We start from the raw sequence: 24,375 nt of genomic DNA on the forward strand, positions 1-24,375 counted from the left end.
GAACATATTTGACATAGTTATATACAGTCTTGTATATTAAGGTCAATAGCTGGACCTCCAAAATGTTGTAATTTTTTTTCTTGGTTTTAATCATATGGTTCTGTCTCTTCTCTCTCTTTTTTTAAAAAAAAATTTTATTTAATTATTTGATAGACGGGGGAGAGAGAGACTGCACACAAACGGGGTGGGGAGGGCCAGAGGAGAGGGACAAAGAGACTCCCTGCTGAGCAGAGGGCCTGATGGGGGGCTGGATCCCAGGACTCTGAGATCATCACCTGAGCCAAAGGCTTAACCAGCTGAGCCACCCAGACACCCCATATCATCCTGTCTCCTGAAACACCTAGTAATTTTTTTGAGTGTTAGATATTACAAAATGTTGGTGAGGTTCCAGATAATGTTCTGTTACTCCAGAGAAGGTTCACCCTTTCTTCTAATTAGCAGGTAAATGGTGGATCACCTTAATTCCATTAGGGACTGAGCTGAGTTGAGGCTGGCAGGTCTCTGCCTTCCTTTGATTTGTCACTGCAACAAGAATGTAGCTATTCAGAGGCTTCCACCTAGGAGAGTTTAGTATGTTCAGTTCCTCTGTCAGAACTTGAACTCTAATCCATGTTTCCTTAGTACAATAAAACTGCCAAAATCTCCACTCTGCTTTTTAGAGAGGCTTTCTGCTTAGCTTCTTAGCTCCTTCCTCCTGCAGCTTCAGAATTTTCTGATTTCTTGAAGGGAAAATTGGCTCTGTGTCAGACTCAGTCCTTGGCACTTCCCCTTCTCGAAACCTGTGTCTTATTCCTTCTTTTTGAATTTTGTCTATAGCCTTGTAAGACCACCAAAACTGCACTGGTTTCTAGCACCAGCCTAGTCAAAGTATGAATCTCAGCCTCTCACTTTATGCCTCAACAAACTTCCTTCAACTTCAATTTCAAGATTCATCAAATGCCTTCTTAGAAAAGCAGCTGTGCATATCAGGCCACATATCCATATTTCCTGCTCTCTGTATTCTTGGTCCCTCTAATTTTTTTTGCTTCAGCAGTTCTTCAGTAGCTTGAAATAAATGTTTTAAAACTGTTTTTCTGTATTTTAAAATTGTTCGTGATGGAAACATTGGTTTAACACAACCTACTCCTGTGCTCGCTTCGGCAGCACATATACTAACACAACCTACTCCTTCATCCTTGGGAATGATGGTCTCACACAGAATTTATTGTTATATGTTGGGTACCGTGTCCATTATACAGTTAACACTTCAGTTTCTTTAAGTGACTCTTGGTTTTCTGACTGCATCTTGTATAGGAGGTCTTTGAAAAATATTATGTGTCAAGGTAAAAGCTGATTGATTCTTTTTTTTTTTTTAAGATTTTATTATTTGACAGACAGAGATCACAAGTAGGCAGAGAAGCAAGCAGAGAGAGAGGAAGGGAAGCAGGCTCCCTGCTGAGCAGAGAGCCCTATGTAGGGCTCGATCCCAGCACCCTGGGATCAAGACCTGAGCTGAAGGCAGAGGCCTTAACCCACTGAGCCACCCATGCACCCCAAAAGCTGATTGATTCTTAATAGAAAGGCTTAGTGGTGAGAATATCTGTTACCAGATCAAAATCAACGGGCGCCTGGGTGGCTCAATGGGTTAAGCCACTGCCTTCAGCTCAGGTCATGATCTTAGGGTCCTGGGATCGAATCCCGCATCGGGCTCTCTGCTCAGCGGGGAGCCTGCTTCCCTTCCTCTCTCTCTGCCTGTCTCTCTGCCTACTTGTGATCTCTCTCTGTCAAATAAATAAATAAAATCTTAAAAAAAAATCAGCAATGACTCTGAAGCCATTATATGAATAAGTGAAAAGAATATTTGATAATGAAAAACTTAAATATTTATTGGGATGTTTGATCTATTCCTGTGTTTTAATGATTATTTAAGCATGGTTTTACATCTAGAGCCTCTATTTTTCCTTTTGTTTCCTTAATATCAGCTTACAGTGTTAGTTCTGTTTACATCATATGATACCCATTTAAAAAAAATTTTTTTAATGTAAAAGAACAAGAAAATATGAGACAAATGTGAGAGATCTTTCCCTCTCCCACACTCCCAAAATAACTACTGCTATGTATAACTGCTTCTTTTCCTCCACTCCCACTCCCTTTCCTCTTTTAGCATTTGTCTGCTCTCTCCTATTGATACTTGTTAGTTGAATAAAATTGAAATTCATAAAAAGAAGAAAATTAAAATCTCTTAGATTCCTGTCACCAAGCAGTAATCACTTTTTTGAGCATTTGGCATGTATCTTTTATTGGTTTTTTTTCTATGTAATGTGTATCATACTGTAATTCTCAGCCCTGCCTCTTCATTAATATCACCTCTAACAATTAAAATATACATATAGATTCTGAAACACATTTCAGTCTCAACCAATTCAGAATCCTTAGGGATATAGCTAAGAGGATTTTGTTTAAAAAACCAAAACTTTCCTTCAGAAATTTTAATAGCCTTCAGAAATTTTTAAAATGAAAAAAAAAAAAAAAGAATATTGTAGTATTCTAAATAGGAAGTTTTAAGTTGTATATAATTCTTTCTCTAATTGTTCAATTTTAACTTTTTCCTAGCCGTTCCACCCAATGGTGAATCTGGATTGTTCTCGGGATTTTCGGCCATTTCTTTGTGCACTCTATGCTCCTATTTGTATGGAATATGGACGTGTCACTCTTCCCTGTCGTAGGCTGTGTCAGCGGGCTTACAGTGAGTGTTCGGAGCTCATGGAGATGTTTGGTGTTCCGTGGCCTGAAGATATGGAATGCAGTAGGTGCGAAAACCATAGATTTTCATGGATCATTACTTAACGCTACAGTATGTTTAAAATTACTTGTCTTCTAGTTCATCAGTTTTTAAAAACTTTTTTGAAGTACATATTAATCTTTTTTTTTTTTTTAAGATTTTATTTATTTGTCAGAGAAAGAGAGGGAGAGAGAGCGAGCACAGGCAGACAGAATGGCAGGCAGAGGCAGAGGGAGAAGCAGACTCCCTGCCAAGCAAGGAGCCCGATGTGGGACTCGATCCCAAGACGCTGGGATCATGACCTGAGCCGAAGGCAGCTGCTCAACCCACTGAGCCACCCAGGCGTCCCTGAAGTACATATTAATCTTAATTTTAACAGCCGTTTCATGGCCTCAGAATTGTTCATTTCCTTAAGAATTTCAGGTCACTGGATGAAAAGGTAGAAAAGGAAAAAAACATTTCAATGAAGAGATTTTTAAGAGAATTAAGAAAAACAGTCAAGATGTAAAGTTGATTTTTCTTCCTTCACAAAATTACTGGCTGTACAAGTAATACTACTAGTAAGTAATGCAATTAGAAAATATAGAGAAGAAAATAATCATTCATTACTTCATTAAATGTCTTTAATGATAACATAGTGGAAATTAAATATTTGTATGATTTTAAATGTGTTAATGACTAAAGTAGTTCTGTCAACCCTTTTTTTGTCATTAATTAACAAACCAGAATTAGGAAATGTCAGATACTTTTCAGATTACTTCCAAAATATAGATTATAAGCATTTCCTAAAGCTTTGACAACATTCACGAGACAGTCTTGTAGATTTATATGAGAGAATGTTATTGTTAGTAACAATGTATAGAGTATTTCTTATATAATTTGTACCTTTTTGTATTGTGAAATATTTCAGATATAAGGAATAATAAGATAAATGCATATGTACTATTGTTGTCTAACTTTATCCAGTCTTAACAGTTTGTGATTCTTGGTTTAGTCACTTTTTTTTTTTTAAAGAAATAATACAGGTTGAGTTGAAAGTTCCTTCCTTGGTACACATCTTGATTTCATTCCCTTCTTTCCTCCCCAGAGATGAGGTAATAATTATGTTGACTGTGTTGTTAATCATTTCTATATTTGCTTTTATACTCTTATTACATATATACACATCTATAAACAACATTAAAATTTTTTAAATGTATCTGTATATCTGTAGGTTTGGTTCATTCCTTTTAATTGCTACATAATGGACTACTATGTTAATATTCCATAGTTATTTAGCCACTTTCTGTTGCTAGTCATTTATTTCCGAGTGTTTGCTGTTATCAGTAGTGTTGCAGTGAACATTCTTTTCTCCTTTATGTTAAAATTAATTCTGTCATCTAAAAGTAGTCCGTGGAGGTGGGTAAAAAGCAGGTGTTGTTATTCTCATTTGGCATTTGGAAAAACTTCAGAAATAAAACATATCAGTTTCTTATGGTCAGTTCACTGACATTTTGCTTTCTCATATTTGTCTACTCTGTTTCCCACCTGTTTAACCTGTTTTCTTATCTAGTCCCATGTAACTATTCATCCACTTTCTCCCCAAACGTGGTAGCGTTTATAGTCCCTCTTTTAGAAGTCTTTTAATTTCTTGGTATTTATAGCAACAGTTATGATTTGCTTGGGCAACACTCTGTTTTACGGTTCTTGTAGCTAACTCCCATTACTTAGTGGTCTTTTTATATTAATAGTTTACATACTAATATAGAAATCTCATTATCATCCTTATTTTGATGGGATTAGATCTGTTTTATGTCCTCATTATTGCATGGCATTTACTAACTCTGAAACCTTAAATTCTGGCAAACTCGTCTTTCATAACAACCTTTCATTCTTCCACATCTCTCCCATTCTTGTTCCTACTGCTCTTGAACTTCTTGGACACTCCCAGACTTTGGTGTTTTTTTTCCCCTTCTCCTAGTATCCCTCTTTCTAATCTCATTTATTTCCTTACTTAATCTTCGTGGTCTATTACTTGAAATGATACCTTGCTAGCAATTTCAACATTGAAGCAATCTTGAAGCAATTCCTTCTACTGAACTTGTTTGTCAGATTTCCAACTGGATTGAGTCAACCCTTTTCTATATGCTGTATGTTTAATGATGCCAACCATAGCAGTTCTGTTTGCTGTCTGTCTTTGGCAAATTTCCAGTTTGGTCAACAGAATAATTTCTGTTTATTCCTCTCAGCACCTCTGTCAAATCTGTATCTCTCACTTCAAACCTGTATTTTAGCTTTATTCTGTATTTCATCCTAATTACCCTCAACCTCAGCTTGCCCTCTTTTCATGAAAATCACTTACACCATTATATGTGAACTATTCTGGTCTGCTATTTCTCAGACCAATTATTCTTAATTTCTTTTTTTGGATCCTCTTCCTCATTTTACCCCGTGAGTATTGGTGCTTTCCAGAGTTCTGTTCCTGATCTTTTTTATTTTACGTGCTCTCCAGGATGATCTCATCTCACTCACTTTAACTCTTACTCATCTGCTGCTGACTCCTACACCTAAATCTATAGCTTTGACATCTTGCTGAGTTCTAAATCTGCATATCTAGCAGCTATTGGAAATCCTAGCCTGCATTTGTCTCAAATGCCTCAATTTCAACATGTCTAAAATTGATTTTCCTTTGCTCATTTTTTAATTCTCTGTAAGTCCTCTTTCATGTAAGTTTCTCATGTAAGTTTCAACTTTCTCTGTAAGTTCCTCCTTCATTGGCTTTAGCTCCCATATCTAATCAATTATAAACTGTATTGCTTTTATCTAATTAATTTCATATATGTCTCATTCCCACTGCCTTATCTGGTTTTATTTTATTTCTTTTTAGAGTTTAAAAACAATTTTTAAGTAATCTCTATGCCCAACATGGGGCTTGAACTTAGAACCTGGAGATCAAGAGTCACATGTTCTACCAACTCAGCCAACTAGGTGCCCCTGACTTTACCTGGTTTTAGTCCTGATATTATATGAATCAACTAATATCTCTGCCTCCATTTTTGCCCAAGTCTATCTTCCACACTCTTCCTAGTCATCTTTCTAATTACCTGAGTTAGGTCTATATGAATATGTTTATTCAGTAATCATTAACAAATACTAGTTGGGTGTGTCCTGTGTGCTAGCCACTAGTCTAGATGCTGAAGATAAGTAGTGAACAAAATACAGTCTTGGTTCTTATGGAACTAAAATTCTAATAGTGATGGCAGTGGTGGGAGATAACAAATAAATAGATAATATCAGATGGTAGTGAATGCTAATAGGAAAAAGAATAGGGTTGGGTGGTAATGATAAAATATGGGGAAGCAGAAGGACTCTCTTCTACAGACATATTGGAGAACTGCCTTTTTGATAAAGAGGCATTAGAATAAGGACCCAAATGATACGAGAGAACAAATAACCTAGATGTCTAGGGAAGAAAAACGTAGACATAGGAAACAGCAGTTAGTGTACCTGCTCTGAAATGGAAGCATGCTTGGATTAGCCAAAGAACAAGGGAACTAGAGAATCTGGAGTCAAGTAATCTAGGGAGAATGGAAGGATATCAGATTAGAAAAATACTGGTCGTAGGGTCTTTGTAGCTCTGATACAGACTTTGGATTTGACTCTTAGTGAGGTGGGAGAGCACTAGAGGACTTTGAGCAGAAGAGACATGATCATGAGCACAGGAGTGGCATGTCTATAAAGGGCACTGACTGCTGTGTGGAAATGGAGATCAATTGGAAGATACTCCCGAAGTCCAGGGAAGAGGTATTAGTGGCTTAAACTGCACAGAGGCAGTGGAGGAAATGAGAAGATACATCATAAGGTACGGTGATAGAAATTGGTGGCAGATTGTGAGGTATATATTAGAGGGAAAGGATTTCAAGGATGACCCCAAGGTTTTTGGCCTGAGTAACTAGAAGAATGTGATTACCACTTATGGAAATGGGGGAAGCTTAAGGAGTAGAAATCAAGAGTTTGGTTTTTGGAAAGATTATAGAGTGAAGTATATATATATGTTGAGTGGCAGATAAATATACAAATATAGCCATAAAAACATAGAGTATAATTTGGCATGGTTTGAAACTTTATATCACTGTTCTCTCTCTTCTGCAACATGCTTATCTCTCCAACCTGCTCTCCTGTCACAAGTCATGCACACTTCATGCTCCAGCAATATTAAACTACCCTGTTCAAATCTCTTTGCCATTGCTTGCATTTCTTGCTAGAATACTGATTGGCATGCTACCAGAACTGTCCAATACTGAGTCAAAATCCTGTACTGAGGGTCTTATTTTATGAAGTCTTTCATAATCTTGCCCCTGGGAAGCATTAATCTTTTGTATTATTTTTATACATTATATAGAGTTTGCTTGCTTCATATATCCCACTGCTGAATTTTGTATTTACAATTTGTATCTCCTTTTAGACTGCAGGATAGAAAGTCTGGGTTTTTTTTGTCTTTTCATGTTTAATCCCTGACATATTGCAGGATATAAGCAAATGCTTAGATGCCAAAAGTTTCTCTCATTTGGATTTACAATTTCAAGTCCAGAAAAGAAAATGGATTGTATTAGAAAATAAAAGATTAATCAGCTACAGCATAAGGTTATGCATATTTTTGTCAAACTTAATATCAACCACAGCTTCTTGGAAACTATTTGATGTATATAAACTATTAAACATCTAGTTATTAGGAGTCTGAAGGCTTAGAAACTGATAAAGGCAAGAAAATTGAAGATGCAGAAGTTCATGAGAATGGTACCCTTACTCACATCTGCACCGCAAACCTGTTTTATTCGTTCTGCAGCCATGACACTTTCTCAAGTCTGCAGATATCGTACCTTTGGAAATTTGCTAAAATGCAAATTTCTGGGCCCTAACACAGGTATACTGTAATATGATTTGTGGTGGTGGGAACCAAGAATTTTCTTATTTATTTATTTATTTTAAAGATTTTATTTCTTTATTGGACCAAGAGAGCACAAGCAAGGGCAGAGGAAGAGGGAGAAGCAGGTTCCCCGCTGAGTGGTACCCTGGAATCATGACCTGAGCCTGATGTAGATGCTTAACTGACTGAGCCACCCAGGTGCCCCAGGAAGTTTTATTTTTATTTATTTTTAGAAAGATTTTATTCATTTATTTGAGTGAGTGTGGGAGAGGGAGAGCACAAGTCAGGGGAGGAGGAGAGGAAGAAGCAGACTCCCTGTTGAGCAGGGAGCCCAGGTTGCTTGATCCCAGGACTGCTGTATCGTGACCTGAGCTGAAGGCAGGTCTGACTGAGCCACCCAGGTGGCACTGAACTTTTATTTTTAAAACAATATTTTTTCTTATGTACACCAAAGTTTGAGAATAACTGAGTTAGAGAATGTAATGGATTAGAGAGAAATTAGGGGTGATAAGAAAGAAGTAGTTGATATTAGAGACCTTAAAAGGACTGTAATTAACCACTATGTTAAGCAGGGAACGAATATAAAATGGGAAAGAGAGGTCTAAAAACTACGCCACTTACAATGATTTTTAATGCTAATATAATTCAGAACGCATTGTGCTGTGCATTTGAGAAAAATCTTTTTTAACATTTCTGCTTAAGGAAGTTCCATTGAATCTGGTGTAACTGTAGTTAAAGATTGGGGAAAAGCTACTATTTTGTTAGAGATACGTATTTATTTCTTTTATAATAATGTATAGTTTGAAATCTTATTTTAAAGTGTGTGTCTTAAATAAATGCTCCCTATATACAGTGTTACTTATTGATGGCAAAGTTAGGCTATTTTAATTAAAAGAAGACTCGGTGGGGTGCCTGGCTGGCTCAGTCAGAAGAGTATGCAACTCTTGTTCTCAGGAGTTGTGAATTCAAGCCCTATGTTGGGGGTAGAAATTATTGGGGGGAAAAAAAACCTTAAAGAAAGTACTGTTTTTGAAAACAAAACAAAATTAAGTATAAAGCCAGGGCACCTGAGTGGCTCAGTCAGTTGAGTGTCTGCCTTCGGCTCAGGTCATGATTCTGCGGTCCTGGGATCAGGCCCCAAATTGGGCTCCCTGCTCGACAGGGGGCCTGCTTCTCCCTCTCCCACTCCCCCTGCTTGTGTTCCCTCTCTAACTGTGTCTTTCTCTGTCAAATAAATAAAATCTTTGAAAAAAAAATCAGATATAAAACCATATCACTTTTTGATCAACAATGGACAATCTGATTTTATGGCCCATAAACAAGAATCAATATTTCCTTTATTCCTACTTAATATAATTGTACGCCAAGGATATTAGAATGAAGAAGGTCATGAGTGCTAAATTTGGAAACCCAAATTGTTAGGTATCAGTAGATTTCCCAATAAGTGAAAATGGTTCTTATCTTGTATTTTTTTAGGTTCCCAGATTGTGATGAGCCATATCCTCGACTTGTGGATCTGAATTTAGCTGGTGATCCTACTGAAGGAGCTCCAGTGGCAGTACAGAGGGACTATGGTTTTTGGTGTCCTCGAGAGTTGAAAATTGATCCTGATCTTGGTTATTCTTTTTTACACGTGCGTGATTGTTCACCTCCTTGTCCAAATATGTACTTTAGGAGAGAAGAACTTTCATTTGCTCGATACTTCATAGGATTGATTTCAATCATTTGCCTCTCTGCCACGTTGTTTACTTTTTTAACTTTTTTGATTGATGTCACAAGATTCCGTTATCCTGAAAGACCTATCATATTTTATGCAGTCTGCTACATGATGGTATCACTAATTTTCTTCATTGGGTTTTTGCTTGAGGACCGAGTAGCCTGCAATGCATCTAGCCCTGCACAGTATAAGGCTTCCACAGTGACACAAGGATCTCATAATAAAGCCTGTACCATGCTTTTTATGGTACTCTATTTTTTTACTATGGCTGGCAGTGTCTGGTGGGTAATTCTTACCATCACATGGTTCTTGGCAGCTGTGCCAAAGTGGGGTAGTGAAGCTATTGAGAAGAAAGCATTGCTATTTCACGCCAGTGCATGGGGCATCCCTGGAACTCTAACTATCATCCTTTTAGCGATGAATAAAATTGAAGGTGACAATATCAGTGGCGTGTGTTTTGTTGGCCTCTACGATGTTGATGCATTGAGATATTTTGTTCTTGCTCCCCTCTGCCTATATGTGGTAGTTGGAGTTTCTCTCCTCTTAGCTGGCATTATATCCCTAAACAGAGTTCGAATTGAAATTCCATTAGAAAAGGAGAACCAAGATAAGTTGGTGAAGTTTATGATCCGGATTGGTGTTTTCAGCATTCTTTATCTCGTACCACTCTTGGTTGTAATTGGATGCTACTTTTATGAGCAAGCTTACCGTGGCATCTGGGAAACAACATGGATACAAGAACGCTGCAGAGAATATCACATTCCATGTCCATATCAGGTAAGGGAAACCTTGTTCTAAATTTCAGAATGTGTAATAGTGAAAAGAAGGCATATTACTCTAAAGATCTAATCTTAGCTAGTTAAAAAAAAACTGTTTATGAACCTATACATTAAAAATTTAAAGATAATGAACAAATATATTATAGAAAGAATGTAATATATGTGTTTCTATAAACCTCTTCCGTTTAAAAGATGACTTTTACAAGTCTAAGCTATGGGCTTTTAAGCAGTTTACTTCTGTTGTCACAAAACAGTTTGCTTGGTGATTGTTTAGAAGTGTACAGGTTTGAGGGTGAGAAGCACTTTGCCAGCTGATAAAAAGGCACTGTCTTCTGTGAAAGTTTTACTGATGGTTAAAAGAGGAATTGTTTTAACAGTTTTGCAAAAGTAATAGAATGCCGTTGTACAACTAGTTCATCTCTTAATTTGTCTTGGTTTTTCTTTTTTGAATATTTTATGATTTACCTTTGAATGTAAGGAGGTCAAATAATCAGTCACAGAATCATAGAATTTTAGGTCTAGAAAGAACTTTGGAGGTCTTTTATTTGAGTTTCTTCATAATTTAGAGTTCTTAAACATCTATCTCATTTGAGTCTTAGAAATGTTAAGTGACTTAGTTATATCCAAACTGGGATTTAGTGTTAGGAGAGGAATGTAGCAAGGAAACTATTCCAGAATAATTGATGCTAAGTATTTCTCTTATCTTAAAACCTTCTCTAGAAACTATGACCCTAGCTATCATTCTCTCTTCCTTTTAAGAAGGAAACTTCTTTCAAGAAGTTTTCTTGAGGGACGCCTGGGTGGCGCAGTTGGTTGGACGACTGCCTTCGGCTCAGGGCGTGATCCTGGAGTCCCGGGATCGAGTCCCACATCAGGCTCCCAGCTCCATGGGGAGTCTGCTTCGCTCTCTGACCTTCTCCTCGCTCATGCTCTCTCTCACACTCTCTCTCTCAAATAAATAAATAAAATCTTTAAAAAAAAAAAAAAAAAAAAGAAGTTTTCTTGAAAGAGCAATCTCCATTGCTGTCTCCTGTTCACATTCCAGGTTAGCTGTTAGAAGTGCACCAAGCCACCCTTTCATCTCCCTTCACCCTTAAGGTTTTGTTTGTTTGTTTGTTTGTTTGTTTTAAAGATTTTATTTATTTATTTGACAGACAGAGATCACAAGTAGGCAGAGAGGCAGGCAGAGAGAGAGGAGGAAGCTGGCTCCCCGCGGAGCAGAGAGCCTGATGTGGGGCTCCATCCCAGGACCCTGGGATCATGACCTGAGCCGAAGGCAGAGGTTTTAACCCACTGAGCCACACAGGTGCCCCATCACCCTTAAGGTTTAATTACGTTTTTTAAAGTACTAACATATTATAGATAATTTTTGTCTCTTTCCCCTGCTAGACAGTGATTTCTTTGAAAGCAAGAACTTGTTTTTCATATTTTTATATTTTTTGAATATATATTCTGTAGGTTAGTAGATGATAACATCGAGAATGTGGCTGTATATATGGAGAAAAGACATTTTTAAGAAATGGGGGGGTGTGTGCCTGGTGGCTCAGTTGGTTGAGCATCTGACTCTTGCTTTTGGCTTGGGTCATGAACTCAGGGTTGACACTGAACTCCCTGTGGGCTCTGCACTCATCAGGGAGTCTACTTGAGATTCTCTCCCTTTCCATCCTCCTCTGCCCCACCCTTCACTCTCTCTCTCTCTATCTCTCTATCTCTATCTCTCTCTCTGTCTCTCCCTAAAATATATAAATAAATAAATCATTTTAAAAAAAAAAAGGAAGAAAGAGATGGTGACAGTGGTACCAGGAGCAAGGAGTGTATGATTAGCACATAATCAATGCTGATAAATATTTAATGACTGAGAATGTCAATTTATTATTGTATAAATATTAGCTATGGGCTTTTTCAAAACAACTTATATTGAGAAACCAGAAAAAATGAATGATTGAAATTGAATTTCTTGGCAGAATGAATTATTGAAAATTCTTAATATGAGTTTTCAGACCTGAAGCTAAGTTTGGAATTTTGCCTCTAATGAGAGAGAAAGAGATGGTTCAGTTACATCATTGGCTTCTTTATATAAGTTATCTAAGATTCCAGATATATAGTATGTTAGACTATTGAAAAAACAATGTTTGATTATAAAATAATGACCTAAAAAATACCAAATCTGAAATACATAAATTGATAAATTAGTTGGGATGCCACTATTTTCAGGACATTTCTAGAATTCTTTGAGCATTTTATTTATTTATTTATTTTTTAATTGAGCATTTGAACATCTTTAGAACTAGTGTGAGCTACACAGAAATCTGTGTGTGTAGTCATGGATTAAAATGTGTTTTTCATTTCCAACATATCAAAATAACATTGGAAATGAACTACTGACGATATAGTGAAAGGAATAGAGAATGACATTGTAACGATAACATGGTTATTAAGGTGTAAACTCTGGAGCACAAATCCTGGCTTCGTTATCTTATTTCACTATTTGCTAACTTTATAATCTTAGGCCAACTTCACCTCTCTCTGCTTTAGCTACTCATCTGTAAAATGAGTAATAGAATCAAATTGTAATAAAATAATAATAGTACTAGAAACAAGCAGAATCTACTTCCTCGGGTTGTTCTTAGGAGTATATATGCACGCGTTCAGAAGAGTGCCTACTACATAATAAGTGCTCAGATGTTAGCTCTCATTCATTTTATTCATTTGTTATTGTTTCTGCTGTTATTTACATACATATATATAAATAAGGGATATTAAAAACCATCCAGTACCAAGCTTTACCAGATGCCATATTTGCTTCAGATTTTCTTTTATTTTAAAATTTTAAGTAAACTCTATACCCATCATGGGGCTTGAACTCACTACCCTGAGATCAAGAGTCTCACACTCTAATGACTGAGCCAGCCAGGTGCCCCTTGCTTCAGGCTTTTAAAAGAAATCTTTACGGATTTGGCTGAAGCTTCCTATGTTCCCTTCCCCAATCCTGTTCCTCTTAGTCCCTGCCCAGAAACAACCATCATCCTGAATTTGGAGTATACCATTCCCATGAAAGTCTATACATCTATATGTATACATATATACAATATGTATATAGCTGTGGAACAACTGTTTTACAGAAATATGTTATACAGTGATACCATACTATACGTATTTCTGTAACTTGATTTTTTTAACTTAACATTTAGTTTTTGAGATGTATTTATATTAATGCTGTGGCTTTAGTTCATTTTTATTTATTTTTAAGATTTTATTTGAGAGACACAGAGAAAGAGAGCCAGGCAGGCTTGGGGGTCAGAGGGAGGAGTAGACTTCATGCTGATCAGGGAGCTCCATGGGAGCCTGACCTGAGCCAAAAGGCCAACAGCTGACTGAGCAACCTAGGTGCCCCTCTAGTTCAGTTTTTAAAATGTGTTTCCTTTTAAGGAAGTTTATATTATAAAATGTTTCAAATATGTGGGAGTATAGTAAATAATGTAGCAAACACGTGTGTACTCATATTCAAACTGCCTTGAAATCTTAACATTATATTATATTATATCTATCTGGCTGGCTGGCTGGCTAGCTATGGTTGAAGACACGGTTGATGCCTGCCTGTGTTCCCATTCTTTTTCCTGTCCCTCCCCACAGGTAACCCTTCTCGTAAAGGTGGTGCTATCATTCTTCCCAATATTTTTATATTGTGGCTGAGTATTTGCAGATCTATAAAACTTGCAGTTTGTAAGTTTTAAAAATCCATTAAGTGAAATCATTCTATAGCTTGCTTTTTTTCATTCGGTTTTATGTGTGTACTACTAATCTGTTCATTTTAACTGTCTTAATCTAATATATATATACTGCAGTCTATTCACTCATTCTTTTATGGACATGTAGTTTCCAATTTTTTTGCTGTTATAAACCATTTTGCGGTGAACGTTCTTTTAATACCTATCTTCCTTGCACATGTCCCAAGAATTTCTAGGACGTATATACCAGAAAGTGAAATTATTGCATTGTAAGATACATCATCAAACCAAATGGTTATTTTAATTTACACTCATAGTTAAGTATGAATTTCCCATTTTCCCCATCATGGTGTTCTCAGGCTTTTTAGTTTTTGCCAACCTTTAAAACAATATCTCAATCATATAGTAATTTTTTTTTTTAAAAGATTTTATTTATTTATTTGAGAGAGAGAGACAGTGAGAGAGAGCATGAGCGAGGAGAAGGTCAGAGGGAGAAGCAGACTCCGCATGGAGCTGGGAGCCTGATGTGGGACTCGATCCCGGGACTGCAGGATCACGCCCTGAGCCGAAGGCAGTCGTCCAACCAACTGAGCCACCCAGGCGTCCCTCATATAGTAATTTTTATTCCCCTTGTAAGGTTGAACATGTTTTCATAGGTTTATTGGCCATTCAGGGTTTCTGCTCTGTGATTTTGCTCATTTCCTGCTTTGTCCATTGCTCTGTTAGGTTATTTGCTTTATTTTATTTTGTTTTACTTTAAGATTTCCTTTTATTTGAGAGAGTGCATGGGCATGAGCAGGGGGAGGGACAGAGGAAGATAGAGAATCTGAAGCAGATTCTGTGCTGAGTGAGGAGCCCAATGTGGGGCTCCATTCCAGGATGCTGAGGTCATGACCCAAGCCAGAATCAAGAGTCAGACGCTTAACCAACTGGCCATCTGGGTGCCCACAGCAATTTTTTAAAATTTGATTTTTTGACTCCTATCTCTAATCTCTTGAAATGTATTTTTTCTACATTACGAAGAAGATAATTTTATTTTTCATACAAGTAAACACTATGCCTTTTGCACCATTTATCACATAGCCCATCTAAATTGTAATGCAACCTCTGTCACACTCATATTTCATTTTTAGGCTCTCTCTTTTGTTCCATTGGTCTATTTCTGTAGCTTTGTATTAATCCCACGTTTCCCCTACCTTGCTCATCAAAATTATGTTAACCATTCTTGCCACTTCTGTATATGAATTTTACAATCAGTTTATCCCTGAAAAACATTGGGCATTTTGATTGAAATTATTTTTTATTTTAAGTGAACTTGGGGGAAATTGCCATCATTGTAATACTAAGTTTTAATATTTTTTTGTTTATTTATGTTTTCATTTATTTGTTCCCGGTACCTTATATTTTTTGTTGCAATTGTGAATGGGGTCTTTTCTCTATTATGTTTTCAAATTGATTATTGCTGGTATACAAGAATGCCATTAATTGAATTTGTGTATTGATCTTATATTAAGCATCCCTGCTGAAGTTTTTTATTAATTCTAATTATGTAAATTCTTTTAGATATTCTTTGTAGAAGTACTGTTGTCTGCAGTAAGGACAGATTTGTCTTTTTGTTGCTTTCCAGTTCTTATGTTTTAAGATTTTTGCTTTTATATGCATATGTAAAATGGACTGTGAGAAGTTTTTCTTTTCTTGTATTGTCCTTGTCCAGTTTGGGTATCAAGATTATAACAGCTTCATAAAGTGAGTTTTTTTTTTAAATTCTCTGTTTTTACAGTGAGTGGAGAGGCTGTTTGCTCTTTGAAAGAGTTGGTATAGCCTCTTAAAAACTCTATCCTAGGGGGGGTGCCTGGGTGGCTCAGGGGTTTAAGCCTCTGCCTTCAGCTCAGGTCATAATCTCAGGGACCTGGGATCGAGCCCCGCATCGGGCTCTCTGCTCAGCAGGGAGCCTGCTTCCCTCTCTCTCTCTCTCTCTCTCTGCCTGCCTCTCTGTCTACTCGTGATCTCTCTCTGTCAAATAAATAAATAAAATATTTAAAAAAAAAAAAAAAAACTCTGTCCTAGGATTTTTTTTTTTTTTTTAAGATTTTACTTACTTATTTGACAGAGAGAGAAATAGCGGGAAGGGAACACAAGCAGGGGGAGTGGGAGAGGGAGAAACAGGCTTCCCGCTAAGCAGGCAACCCAGTGTGGGGCTCAGTCCCAGGATCCTGGGATCATGACCTGAGCCAAAGGCAGATACTCAACGACTGAGCCACCCAGGCGCCTCTGTCCTAGGATCTTTAAAGTAGGGAGGGAGAAGTTGTGAAAGACACTAGGTTTTTTATTTTTTATTTTTTATTTTTTTAAAGATTTTATTTATTTGTCAGAGAGAGAGGGGGAGAGAGCGAGCACAGGCAGACAGAGAGGCAGGCAGAGGCAGAGGGAGAAGCAGGCTCCCCGCCGAGCAAGGAGCCCGATGTGGGACTCGATCCCAGGACGCTGGGATCATGACCTGAGCCGAAGGCAGCTGCTTAACCAACTGAGCCACCCAGGCGTCCCAAAGACACTAGGTTTTTTAAACTATTATTTGAATTTCTTAAATAGTAATTGTTTTATTCAGGTGTTTTATGTCTTATGAAGGCATTGTTCATTTTATTTTTTAAAGATTATTTTATCTAACTTTTCAAATATATTAGTATCAAGTTTTTCATATATTTTTTGTTTTGTAAATTTTTACCATTTTTTGTTTGTAATGTATGTTCTCTTTATTTCACTTTGATCAGTCTTGCTAGAGGATTATCTTTTCAATTCAGTCATTTCTGTTCTTATTTTCTTACTAATGCTTCTCTTAAAATTACTTTGTTTTTCTAAAAAACAAAACCTTTAAAAGGTTAACTCATGCATTTTCAGTATTTCTAAATTTTAACTTTAACCAAAAACTATTATTAACCATGTTGGTTGTTCATTCATTTTGCTTCCCATACTTGTCTTCAGGTATATCTGTGATTTATTTATTATTTTTTGGAGAACCCTTTATTAGTTCCAATTAGGGAATCTCTTGACTTTTTTATTCTCGTTCAAGTTTTCCTAAACCTGATGAATGAACTGTTTTTTTCACACTAACACTTCATGAATTAATAATACTCATATATAGACAGTTTTTTTAAAGATTTTTATTTATTTATTTGATAGAGAGAGATCACAAGTAGGCAGAGAGGCAGGCAGAGAGAGAGGGGGAAGCAGGCTCCCCGCTGAGCAGAGAGCCTGATGTGGGGCTTGATCCCAGGACCCCGAGATCATGACCCGAGCTGAAGGCAGAGGCTTAAACCACTGAGCCACCCAGGCGCCCCTCATATATAGACATTTTTAAAAATTTTCCTGCAGTATGTATTTTTTTTTCCCCCAGAGTTAATATTAGCCTTTTTCTTCAGCACAGTAGTTCAGAGGCTGTTCTGGAAGATAGTGCAGGTATGATTAAAGCTTTATTGTGTGTGTGATCCCATTAATTCCCTTGTGACTCTTAATTTTCAGTCTTGCTTAAGTAATAGGTGTTGAATTAAACCTGGCTATTTAAGGGTCACCTGGATAGCTTAGTTGGTTAAGTGTCTCCCTTTGGCTCAGGTCATGGTCCCAGATGGAGCCCCATGTTGGGCTCCCTGCTCAATGGAAAGCCTATTTCTCAACCTCCCTCTGCCCCTCTCCCACTCTCATGCTTTCTCTCACTCTTTCTCAATTAAATACAAATAAAATCTTTAAATCTGGCTTGTTCAAAAAAAGAGAGAATGCTATAGGGGCACCTGGGTGGCTTAGTCAGTTGAGTGTCCTCTGACCCTTGATTTCAGCTCAGGTCATGATCTCTGGGATGGAGCCTTGCACCAGACTCCACACTAGGTATGGGGTTTGCTTAAGATTCTCTTTCTCTCTCTCCCTCTACCCCTCCCCCACCTTAAAAAAAAAAGGAAGAAGAAAGTGCTATAAACATCAACTGTTAATTATATAAACTTCATTGTGGCTAAAATCTATTATCTTACTTGATATCTGCAGCATCTTATGAAATAGATAGTGTGCCTTCATTTCTGCCACTTTCATGGGAGGAAGTTGACGCAGTAAGAAATCATATGTCTTACACAGAGTCTCATTAACAAAGTGTATCAGTGGTCAGCAATCTATAGCCCGCTGACAAACGATAGGGCCAACCACCTAGGTTGGGTTTTTTTCTTTTTTAATTATGATAAAGTATTCCCATTAAATGATAACATAAGATTTGCCATTTAACCATTTTTAAGTGTATTGTTCTGTGTCATTAAATACATTCACATTGTTGTGCAGCCATCTCCATCTCCAGGAATTTTTTTATCTTCTTAAACTAAAACTCTGTACCCATCAATCAGTAATTCCCATTCTTCTCTGCCTCCCAGCCTCTGGCAGCCACCATTCTACTTTATGTCTATGAATTTGGCTAGTCTCGGTACTTCATAGAAATGAATCATTACAATATTTGTCCTACTTTATGATTTTTTAATATTAAAATATCAGAATTTTTGTATTTTAATTCAGAATTTTACTTTAGAGAAATCTTCTACAGACTTGTGAATTGAGCACTAGAGATACTATCTTCCTATTTGAAGTCAGATGCACATATAATTGAGCAAGATTTGCTAACAAGAGAATACCTAAAAGAATACCTAGCGGGCTCTGAATAATTTCTAATGAGAAGTTTTTTAAGTGTATTAAGCAATGATGTTATCCTTAGAGTAGCCGCCTCAGGTGACTTGAAGAGCATAATATTTTTATATGTTTGCTTTAAAATTGGTAAGGTTATAATAAAATCTTTTAAAAAAAGATTAAAATTGGTAAGGTTACTTAATAGTCACTTTGTATAATACTGAAGATTTTAAATATTTAAAAAATGGGTTTGTGAAGTAGTTGATCACATTGTTTCGGAGTACTAATTGGATTTAATGCAAATTGCATGTATTTAATTAATTTGAAGAAAAATGTCTGATATAGTCTTCTAAAATATTTAAAATACTTTATACCAACTATTTATTTAGCAAGAATGTGTTTTAAAAATGTATTAAGTAATACTTGAGAAAGTAATATTTAATGCCTGAATCCAGAATTAATTATGAAATACAGCTTGAGTTGTCAGAATAATGCATATTTTACAGCTTTATTTTACAGCTTATAATCAGTAGGGTTTATTTCTAGAATATGTTTCCATCTTATGTATTATTTAAAGATCACAGTAGTTTTCCAGATACTTGGAGTTTTGTTTTGTTTTTTTCCTTTAAAAATAATTCCCAGGGCCCCTGGGTGGCTCAGTGGCTTAAGCCTCTGCCTTCGACTCAGGTCATGATCTTAGTGCCCTGGGATCGATCCCTGCATCAAGCTTTCTGCTCAGTGCGGAGCCTACTTCCCCCTTTCTGTGCCTGCTGCTTTGCCTACTTGTGATCTCTCTCTCTCTCTGTCAAATAAATAAATAAAATCCTAAAAAAAATTCCCTATATTTATTTACTGCCTCTTAAGAGGCTTAAAGCATTTTATAGGAGAGTTTAAGTCTCTCCTATAGTTATTTGACTATAACATATTGGTTTTAAAATGGGCTTTGACATCATAGACTGGATTTACGTCCTGCCTCTAATAATCTGAGCCTCAATTCCTTACATGAAACACAAGAAATAATAGGTTAAATACAGTATATCTACCTCATGGGTGACTGAGAAGATTAAATGCGATACTTGTACTAGAGTGCCTTGCACCAAGACAATTCTCAATATTCTGTTGTTGGAAATACATAACTACTGAGGTTCGAAGGAGGATTATTCCTATCCTTCACTTTTTTCTTCTAAACATTGATTTTCAAAAGAAAGCGTTTCCTTTTTTAAAGTGCCTCTTCATTTTTTTATCTCTTCCATCCATCTAATTCAGTGCTCTATGTCCCAAGGATTTGATTCTAGAACCTGTGTTTTGGTAATAGAAATATGTTACCATAATACAAGCAGCTTAGCTGAGACTGTCACATTCGCATTAGAGCCATTTGTAGAATTCTGAGAAAAAACATTTTTATAGAAAACAAACAAAAAATATTATTTGTATTCTTTCAGTCACACAAGGGAACCCATCTGTTATTTAGCTAGTCTTGATCCAGAAAAATACAAAAATAGCAGAATAATGTCAAATCTAACTTGGTATGATTTTAGCTTCATTTTCTGGTAATAGTGCTTCCCTTTACCATGCAATCCAAAACAGATCAACAATGTGTATGAAAGGACCATGAGAGAAATGGGTATGTTTTACACTTCCATATTAGCAGCAGTGAGTAGTTCTGTGTAAATATATAGTACTACTAATCTTTTTTATTTTTTGCTCCTAATTTTTAAGGTGGTAAATATGTTGCCTGTGACTTCCTAGCACCAAATTGATTTTCCCCCAAATTTGTTCAGTGTCAATAATACAAGAAAAGAGTGAGAATTCCCTGAAGAAAAAAAAATTCTAAATCAGGGGTGCCTTGATGGTGCGGTAAGTAAAGCATCCAACTCTTACTTTGAGCTCAGGTCATGAACTCAGAGTTGTGAGATCAAGCCCTGCATTAGGCTCCATGCTTATCATGGAGTCTGCTTAAGACTCTTCCTCTCCCTCTGCCCCGCCCTTCCAAAGTAAATAAATAAATTTTTAAAATATGTGTGTGTGTGTGTGTGTGTGTGTGTATTCTAAATTTCTTTTAAGAAGGTATAAAATATATAAATAGAACATTAACGAATATTAATAAAATATTAATACTCTATGTTCAGGTTGTAAAATGCTGTCACATGGCACTTTTGGATAAATATATTAAAACCTACAAGTTGCCATTATTCTGGCTTCTTGTTACACAGAATAACTTAAGCCATGAGTTCAGTGTGTTATTTGCACGTATATCTGGTGTCCAAATTGTTAACACCTTTTTAGGAAAAATTTAATACGCTTGCCACAGTCTACAGCAAGGCATAGCAAACTTTCTATAAAAGGTCAAATAGTAAGCATTTTAGGCTTTGCGTGCGCTCGCTCTCTCTCTCTCTCTCTATATATATATATATAAAACATTTTTTTTTTTTAACTACACAACTCTGCTGGTATAATACAAAAGCAGCCATGGACAGTATATTAACAAATAAAGTTCTAGTAAAGCTTTATTTACAAAAACAGAATTGTGGCAAATTTGATCTGCAAGCTGTGGTTTGCCAACCCCTGACCTATAACAAGCATTATTCTATATCACCTTTGATAACTTTTATAACAGCAAATGGTAGCCTGTGGTGTTTTTCTGTCCCATGTAAATTTTCACTGTTTCATTCTCATTACTGCTTTTGAGAATAATTATTTTACTGAACTGCAAAATAGCATTAAAAATATTCAATACGGGGGCACTTGGCTGGCTCAGTTGGTAAAGCATGTGACTTTTTTTTTTAAAGATTTTATTTATTTATTTGACAGAGAGAAGAAGATTATAAGCAGGGGGAGCAGGCAGAGGGAGAGGGAAAAGCAGGGAGCTGAGCAGGGAGCCCGACTTGGGGCCAGGACCCTGAGGTCATGATCTCAGTGAGCCAAAGTTAGACACTCAACCAGCTGAGCCACCCAGACGCTCTGAGCACGTGACACAATCTCAGGGTCGTGTGTTTGTGCCCCATGCTGTGTGTAGTTTACTTAAAAAAAAATTCAGTGTAATCTAGTTCTATTTTATCACTGTAATAGATACAAATAAATTCTAGTATGTCACTATAATAAAGACATGCCAATAAATCTTATTTCTAGTAATCTTTAAAGGCATTACCATACCAATTTAAGGAAATAATTTCAGTAGTTTATGGGAATAGTAAAATAAAAGCAATATAATGTAATAATCATAGAAGGTTCTAGTTTATTAAGTATACTGTGCACCAGGTCCTGTATTCGGCAATTTTTTTTTAAAAGATTCTATCTATTCACTTGACAGACAGATCACAAGTAGGCAGAGCGGGGTGGGGGGTGGGAGGGCAGGGAGCACACTCCCCTCTGAGCAGAGAGCTGGACGCAGGGGCTCGATCCCAGGACCCTGAGATCATGACCTGAGCTGAAGGCAGAAGCCTTAACCCACTGAGCCACACAGGCTCCCCTTCAGCAAATTTATACACGTATCTCATTTAATCCTCAGAATAGCCCAGTAAGTTAGATTGTACTCAATTTTACAAATGCGGAAATTGAGTCTCATGTAGTTATACAATTTACCCAAATTCATAAAGTGATAGAGCTGGAATGTGAATCATTTTTCTAATTCCAAAACCCACAGTTTTACATCACTTTACACATCTTATTAAAAATACCAAAAACAAAAATAAAACACCACTTATATGAATGAGCATTTGGGAGACATTCTAGTCCTGGCTGTATCTCTGATTAACTTTGTGTCTTTAGACCACTCAGTTTATAATTTCTTCATCTCAGAAGTTAGAAGATCAGATTGAATAATCTCTAATGTTCTTACCCATCTAGTATTAAATGAATCTAGAAACTTTTCTCCCATAAGCCACAGTTTCTTTTTTCCCTTCCTCACTCATTAATGCAACAATCATTTATTACATATATCTAACATTGGGGCATATTGATAGTTGCTGAGGAAGCAACAGTGCAAAAATACAGCTTTTACCCCGAAGGAATTCATTAGTCCAGTAGGAGAAAATCAATATGGAAATCAGATAATTCTGTAACTAAAGTGAGTTCTTACTCTTTTGTTCCTTTAAAAAATATGGAGAACTCTAGTGAAAATATCTTAAATATGATATGGATTATTTTATAGCTAAAAATACAAGTTGTTTATTAAGTATACAAAGGTTAATTTAGAAGAGTACATTTATTTTTCCAGCATGTCCAATGGAAATATTTCATAGCCAAGTTATTATGTCTCTTTATAAGTTGAGTAGGGAAATGCTTCCTGAGGTCCTAAAGTTTAAAAGTGACTAGATAATCACTTTAACAGTTTCTTAGATAAATATTTTATCATCTTAACCCTCAAATAAAATATAGCACTTCAATTTCAAAGGGTAACTGTGGAAAAAATTAGGACAAGTGATGTCTTAACCTTACCACCAAATACAAGCACTATGCACGCAAATACACGTTCTTGTGTGAACATTACGGTATATTTTGCATAGCTGATAGAGAATTTTGGCTATAATTCGAAAGCCCAAATTTTTGACTAGCTGCTTACAGTGATGTTTTTTGCAAGGGATGTGTGTGTGTGTCCATTTATCTATCTAGAGGATTTCCTCTTGCCCTTTTTAACAAAAGAAAGACCAAAAGAACTGCCTTATAAATTTTGCCCAGGGTCGACTTCTGGACTTCTGAGGTTTACCACTTGTACCGTAATTGGACAAAGTGAGTGAAGATCTGAAAATGATAACTCTTCTACTTAATACCTAAAGCTGAGTCTTCATAAACTACCTTCTCTATGCTTATTTTCTTCCAGATCCCTTCCTAATTCTAATAGCCCTTCCAATGGAAGGGACGCATCAGCAAGGGAAAAAAGAGAAAGAGGATTATTAGAGTTTTCACCCAAACCTTTTCAGTTATTTTCCTTCTACAAAATATTCATCTGTTGATACAGTTACATATTTGTCCTCTCTGATGATTCCATTTTGTTCTTGGCCCATATCAGACACCTTTCTGTAGAAGCAGAACCAGGAAGTGAGACTTGAGTTCCCTCAAAGATTAAAAAGTGCTATGTACAGATACCAATTGTGCTCAAAATAACTGACTTTTCAGATTAGCTGGATTGCTAGGTTGGAGGATATTTTCCAACCCTGCTATAAGATAAACTGATGACCTGTGCATGTTGGATGTATCTCCTGGAAGACTATTTTTTGGAATACCTGCAAACTTCTCTTCCTTACCAGTAGTTATGTGTTAATGGTGTTTATTTTGTCTATTCTAAATTCATTATGTTTATCTAGAGCCTATTTATGTTAAGTAGTATGTGTCACTTCCATATGGAATTGAATTAAATATTAGGTAAAACAGTGAAGAATGGATTAGAAAAGAAAGCATTTTCTTTTTCTTTTCTTTCTTTCTTTTTTTTTTTTAAGATTATTTTATATAGAGAGAGATAGGGTGATTGGGGGAGGGAGAAGAAGAGAGAATCCTTAAGCAGATACCCTGCTGGATGGGAAACCCAATGCAGGACTCCATCCCAGGATCCTGAGATCATGACCTGAGCTGAAATCAGGAGTAGGACACTTAACCAACTGAGCCACCCAAGCACCCCAAGAAAGCATTATTTTCATGAAAATAAGTTGATTGCTTTAGAAAGAATTGATGAGGGCACCTGGGTGATTCAGTGGGTTAAGCCTCTGCCTTCCAATTCCGATGCAGGGATAGAGCCCCGTATCGGGCTCTCTGTTGAGCAGGGAGCCTGCTTCCCCCTCTCTCTGCCTACTTGTGATCTCTCTCTGTGTGTCAAATAAATAAATAAAAATTTTTAAAAA

General features: G+C 36.5%; 1 protein-coding gene across 2 annotated transcripts in view; it reads left to right on the forward strand.

The window, feature by feature from the left end:
* FZD3 (frizzled class receptor 3) overlaps window positions 1-24,375 on the forward strand; it is a 110,924-nt gene that overhangs the window by 33,652 nt on the left and 52,897 nt on the right. For both annotated transcript variants that reach the window (XM_044225023.1, XM_044225022.1), the window contains exons 3-4: window positions 2,593-2,789; window positions 9,144-10,161. In XM_044225023.1, the coding sequence (XP_044080958.1) occupies window positions 2,593-2,789; window positions 9,144-10,161 (1,215 nt within the window). The remainder of the gene's footprint in view (window positions 1-2,592; window positions 2,790-9,143; window positions 10,162-24,375) is intronic.

The sequence above is a fragment of the Neovison vison genome, chromosome 11 (genome assembly GCF_020171115.1).
Source record: "Neovison vison isolate M4711 chromosome 11, ASM_NN_V1, whole genome shotgun sequence".
Taxonomy (NCBI): Eukaryota; Metazoa; Chordata; class Mammalia; order Carnivora; family Mustelidae; genus Neogale; species Neogale vison.